General features: G+C 35.8%; 1 protein-coding gene across 4 annotated transcripts in view; it reads left to right on the top strand.

The window, feature by feature from the left end:
- The first annotated feature begins 3,508 nt into the window (after nucleotides 1-3,508).
- The window catches only part of LOC122088645 (protein NPGR2-like), a 12,853-nt gene continuing 9,789 nt past the window's right edge, over nucleotides 3,509-6,572 (top strand). The window contains exons 1-3 of one of the 4 annotated variants that reach the window (XM_042657959.1): nucleotides 3,509-3,880; nucleotides 4,587-4,864; nucleotides 5,901-6,153. In XM_042657959.1, coding sequence (XP_042513893.1) covers nucleotides 4,610-4,864; nucleotides 5,901-6,153 — 508 coding nt within the window. In that variant the 5' untranslated portion in view covers nucleotides 3,509-3,880; nucleotides 4,587-4,609. The other 3 variants (XM_042657957.1, XM_042657958.1, XM_042657956.1) reach the window with 3 other exon arrangements.

The raw sequence follows: 6,572 nt of genomic DNA, 5'->3' as shown, positions 1-6,572 counted from the left end.
GTATGCATAAAAACATCAACAGTGCCATAGGATTTCTATCTTTCTTGAGGGGTGGTTGCAGTCATTTCACCATCTCTTATGTCTAGACACATGCAATGCCTCGCTATCTTGTAAGCTCATTTTTTCCTATTTCTTTATTATCATATTTAAGGTTATAAAATGGCACTCTTGTAATTCTATATTTATAATTTAGTGATAAACAGTAAATTAATATTATTTTATTATGTAAGTTAATTTCATATGTATTTATGTATACTAATCCTTATTTTGTATTGCATGCATAGAGGTCTCTTTTCTTTGTCTATTTAATTTACTAATGTATTTTATCTTTTATTTTATTATTATTATTTTAGCATGATAGATGTGTTAGTTTAAGATAGGTTTTTAGTTCCTTGTTTAATACTTATGATCAATAGAACAAGGAAGAAAAGTCAACAAAAAAGAAACACCGTAAAAAATAACGACCACTAAGATACGCATAGTGATTCGATCTTTTTATCACCTATTTTTAAAAAAGTCATTTTGGGGGGGCTTTCACCTTGCATACCGAATATTAGATTGTAATTACAAGTCTAATATATTGTATTATGATCATGGATTTAGGGGGTGGTATTGATGTCGATAGTGGTATATTTTGATATCAATCCGAAATTGATTTGGATCAGATCCACATATATCTAGTTTTTCCATGTTATTTTTTTAAAATATATCATTTTTTTTTTACTGTTTTACCCCATGAAATGATATAAATAACTGATCTGTATTGATCAAGGATTGAGGATCACTCTCAACCGATATCAATACGATATGACAGATACCATTGATATGGTATCAATACTTGAAATCATAGTTATGATTTGTTTGTATTAATAAAGTCTATAAAACAATTTAAGATGGAAATCAAGAAACAATTAAATATTTATTATTTTACAAAATATCAACTTAAACCAGAGTTTCCATCTTGATTGGGATTCTCACAAGAGGGGCATCACAATAGAATCGAACCAACTTAGCTGCTGGTTCTTTTGTGTCGTGAGGTTGAGGGTGATCCGGTTTTGGAAATTTTGATTAAGGCCAGCTATTCTGTTATTTTCACCAAAGCCCTTCCTTTTTCTGAATTTTGTTTCTAACATTATTGCTAGTTTGAATTTAATTTCCAGAATAATCTTATTAACTCAACTTAAATTACGCTTCCATCGTGGCAGGGGGTTTTGGATATCTTCCTTTCCGGAAGACTTCTTCAATTGTATCGCATCTTTTGTCCTCTGTGGGGTCAATGAATTCCGCCCTTCCCCCTCCTTGATGGGGTTGAGGAGCCCTTGCACCGAAAAAAAAAAACAAAAATTATGCTTCCAACCAAGGTTTGCTTGCCTACAAAGTGCCAATTTTGGAATATTTATGAAACTGCCACTGCTCCTATATCATTGAGTTGTCTGTTATATGTGTGTCCATATGCGATCCGAATTGGAGTTCAAACCCGGATCTGCATCAGATGGCACATACTTTAGCTAGAGAAGCTAAGCACCATGGAACCATAATACCTTGTACATTGGACCCCATGTTTGCATAAACAAAGGATTGCGAAATAATGTTCCCTTGCTTGCATGACCCCTGCATCAAAACACAGAGGATTGAGAAATAACGTTCTCATCCTTGTGAAACTTAAAAAATTTATCCCTATTTATGCATATATGTGTCCCCTCATTAGGCCCTATGTTTGTACAATCATGATCATGGAGCGTTATTTTTCCTTTACTTTAGAAAAGGATTCCCTGAGAGGCATCATGACCTTATGCTAATGCATGGACCTAGGGGTGTCAAATGGACAGTTTGGTTCGGTTTTTGGTCGGGTTAAATTGGTTTCAGCCTAGAAATGAGGGAGACCAAAACTAATTTGTTAAGGAACTTCGGTTTCGGTCTGACTTGGTTTCAGTTTATTTCGATTTTTTAATATCGGATTAATACCAGTTTAGATCGATTTATTATTGGGTTTGAACCATAATTAATCTTACATTCATAATTTATAGTGACAAGATTTGATGAAAAAAACACTTTAAAATTACGATTAAATCATAATTTGTCGTTACAAGGGAAAGATAACTAATATTGAAACCAATAGATAACAAATTACTAAGAAGATAACTAATATTGGAATTACAAAATGAACCTTATTATCCAATCATTCATTTAGCTATCCAACTAGTTTCTATAGTGAGCAAGGAAATCAATGGAAGCATGATTACATTTTACAAATCAATATCTCTATTCATACCTAATATTCAATGATTTGTAACAATTCCCCTTACAATAAAAAATTTGCTCACTAATATTGTAAAAAATGGATGGTCAATTCATCAATTTATAATCTCATATTCATTTATTTTTTTATCGGTTTCATTTAGTTTGGTTTTGGTTTGATTATTGGTCAGTTTGGTTTGGACCTATTTTCAGTCAATCCCAACATATCTCGGTCCAAAACTAATCCAATAAGGATCGATTTGGTTCAGTTATGATTTTATCAGTTGATTTCGATCGATTTATCGATTCAAACTAAGTTTTGACACCCCTACATGGACCAATGACACTACAAGAAAAAATGATCAATTACCACAAAAAAATATACCTTAATACCTAGGTCAATATACCATAGATAAAATGTAACGTAATATTATGAGTATTAGAGCAGTCATTTTACTTTTTTTTTCTAGGCGTAGGTACGTTGTGGCACGTTGCATTTCAAATTTATTTATTTATTTATTTTTTGAAATATCTTTACGACAAAAGGCTTTATGCACAGTTGCACTTGCACGACCAGCATTAAATGTAATTAGAAGGGCATTTACTATGCCAATCCTTAATGGCATAAACACCCTTATCTCCCCTATTTCATAAAGTGGGTTGTGTTATTTCCTAGTTCTACTACCTTGGAGGGTTCCCTGCCGACAAGTTATGTGCTTGTCAAATCTCTAGAAATAGAGTAAAGTTAAATTGTAGTAAAAGTGAAAAAGGGTCCATATCTACCCAGTCAATTAAATGGACCAGATCAATGTTGCACGTGGGACTCTGCTGTTCTTTCTAGAACAGGTGGAATACTTGGACCATGCCAGATTTCCCGATCCGGCTTAGAGCTACCTATAGCAATAAGAATTTAACAGCATCGATGCGGACTGCACTTGACCCAACCCCTTCTGAAACCCCTGACCCGACCCGACCCGACACCTAGTTATGGTCTTATGGACATAAGTCAGGGTTATTTCGGGCATATAGTGAAACTAACAAGTTAATTAAGTCAATTAACGGTTTCATCACAGGTAAAAATGCATGTAAAAACAGGCTAAGCACAACGGGAGAAATATAAGTTCCACGTGGCAAAACAATTGCTAATGTAAGTTGTAAATTTCAAACTTATGGGACCCACCAACGACTTCCTTCCCCAAAATCCTCTCGCTCTCTCTCTCTCCCTCTCTATAAATTTTCTTTCCAACATATCTGACGAGACACACGAGTCACGTCGCGTATTCATCACACCTCTCTGGACCTGCGGGGCAGACCAAATTGGTCCCCGAAAGGAAATCCAGAGCGTCTCGATCGGTTTATAAATTCTCCCCAAATCTCCATTCTATTGAATTACCCAGGAGAGGGGAAGAGAATTTTAACAGTTTGAGAGCTACAGAAAGGAGGATCTAAATTCTAAAGAGGGGATTTTTGTTAAAAAAAAGAAGAGTTCTTGAAGAAAGCTTTGGATTCTTAGATAATCGAAAGGGTTTCTATCATTCTAAAGAAGATAATTCACTTTTTGTTTTAGTGAGTAGCAATTGGACGAATGGATGGTGGAGTTGATGTTGTGTGGGCTCGGTTTCTTCTCTTTTTCGAACAAAAGGTACTTCCTTTTTGTTGTAATTCCTCCTTTGGTCGTTCTGGAAACGATTTTTCCTTACTTATGGCTGAAGAGTTGATCCTTCTGGGTATGCTTGGAGAAAAATCAGCATGTGGGTGGTGCAGAATTCAACTTTGTTGAGTTAGGACTTTTTGGGTTTCTCAAATTATTTTCTCTGCTTTCCTTCCTCGGATGGCTTCATTGGGATTCTCTGGCAGGGATATCTACGGTTTATTGGGATTTTCGGTGTTGTAAGTTGCTGGTTTTGGTGGGTTTCTGGAGTTTGGTTGCAGAATTTTTGGTGGGTCGTTCGTTTCAAAAGGTAAACTGGAGTGTTTAATTGGGTAGTTTTAAAAGCTGAACGAACAGAAACATAAGTTTGAGGTTTCTCTTTTGGATGTCTGAATTTTTATTATTATTATTTTTTTGTCTCTAGCTTTGGTGTAAAATTTCCGTTTTTCCTGTGTTGAGAGTGTAAAGATTATTGTGTTTTAGGATTTGTTTGATTTTATCTATTTATTCTTGTGGTTTCATTTCTAATTAGAATTTCTGTGTCTGACCTCGTTAATTTCCGTTGCTGTTCCTCCAGTCTTGAATTTTATCACGTTACACTCTGTCAATCATATAATTATCCTCAAGGAACTGAACCTGTGCTTGTATTCATGATTGAGTCTGATTTCTGTCTTTTGTGGTTGGGGATGGCCAGAAGGCTCTGGAGTGTGATGAAACAGTATGGGACGTAACAAATGGATGAGAAAGCGGAGAATTGGTGCTAGGCGAAGGTTGGGGAGGATAATGAAGTGCCTGTGTTCTGGAGAGCAGTTAAGAGCAGATGAAATGGTTCCCTCATCTGAGTCCCTGGCCACCAGGGACTATTCGGCCAGCTTGTATTCATCACGGACTGGCGATGCTGAGCACAAGCCAGATACTGGCAATATTGAAGAGGCTGAATCATCTCTTCGTGAAAGTAGCTGTCTGAACTATGAGGTTGGTTTACCTTTAGATGCTGAATTTTCAACTTTGTGATTGTAACTGATTTTAGAGAGTAGCAAGAGCACATAATTTGGTGCATCAGATGTTATACTTAAAAGAATACTCCTATATAGGAAAATTGTTTGTGCTAGATATATGGGGCCTGTTTGATAACGTTTCTGCCGTTTTTGTTTCAAGAAATAGAAACGGAATTGAAGGTGTTTGATAAGTCATGTTTATAGAAGTCGATAGTAACCAGCGAAAGAATGGCGATTAGTTGTTCTACTTGTTTCGCTTGGGTTGTTTCTTGAACCATAAATAGGTAGAAATTTCAATTTCTATTTCGGAAAACAAGTGAAACGAAACATTTTTATTGAACGTTTTTTGTTCCGTTTCAACGGCAGAAACGCGTTTCTTGAAACGTTATCAAATGGACCCATAATATATTACAATGGAGTTTGAGTCATTCCTGTTTATGGCTGTATTTTTGCATTATGGATTTGTTATCTGCAGCATCATATAAGATAAAATATATAAAAAAAAAACTCAGGTGGCTCTTCCATTTACAAATGAAATTCCAAAACCTTTTGAAATGGATGTGTTCATACTGTTCTGGATCCTTCTTTAACTACTTGAACATCATAAGATGGTCATCCATTCTTCTCAATATCTGGTCTGGTGTTCTAAGGGTGGTCTATTTTGTACATGGAAATTTTGTGGTGCCTAGATTCTTCACAAAAGTGGACATTGCATCATTGTGGTTGTAAGAATTGAGTTCTTCAAATCTTGTCAATTATATTCTTGGGCATCTTCAGTTCCCTGATGAATAGAGTCATTGGTAACCCTTCCATGAAGCTGTTCTGTTGGACACTTGGACCTGCCATAATGTACCTATGATATTATATTTCCTTAATAAATTTTCCAAAACTTAATAATCCTTTAAACTCCTGTTATTTATAATTTTATGGGCACTGTACCTTGCATTATGGAATCTAAAACTGGATCCTATTCTGTTGGTTGTTCTGAATCTCAGACACTTTTGCAATTGTAGGAGGCAAGAGCATTGTTAGGAAAGCTCGAGTATCAAAAAGGAAACATAGAAGCTGCTCTTCATGTGTTTGAGGGAATAGACGTTGCTGCTGTTACTCCCAAAATGAAACTCTCAATTGCTCGTAGAGTGGAAAATCGCAAGCGCCGTTCCCACAGTGATGCTGCCCCTCCCATGTCTATGCATACTGTCAATTTGCTTTCTGAAGCAATTTTTCTGAAATCAAAATCATTGAAAGTCCTTGGTAGATTTAAAGGTGTGATTCTCGATAAATTTTACTTCTGTTCTGTCGTTAGTAGTCTTACAACATGTTTTTCCTCTACTGCTTTCTGATTTTTATCTGTTTTCATTTCCATTTATGAGTTCCCTAGCCTGGTTACACCCATTTTTTTATTGATCAGGTAGTGTTTTCAACTATTTTATGTGCTTGGAAGTAATTTGCTTGCTTAAATTAGAATTTTCTGATTCCTTTACATTATGAAGAGTTGCTTCAAGCCTTCAACATCTAGGGCAGTGTCATTAGTCTTTCATTAAATTTGTTGTAGGCATACTTAAGCACCTTGTCATCTGTCTTCAGTAAATATGTTCTCGCCACTCACTTTATCCAACCAGTTGCATATTTTCTCACTTAAGTACACCTCCCCCCAACTCCCTCCACAAAACCCCACCCCCCCC

This window comes from Macadamia integrifolia, chromosome 9 (assembly GCF_013358625.1).
Source record: "Macadamia integrifolia cultivar HAES 741 chromosome 9, SCU_Mint_v3, whole genome shotgun sequence".
NCBI lineage: Eukaryota > Viridiplantae > Streptophyta > Magnoliopsida > Proteales > Proteaceae > Macadamia > Macadamia integrifolia.
Note: the sequence above shows the minus strand (reverse complement) of the source record. Positions and strands in the feature narration are given on the sequence as shown.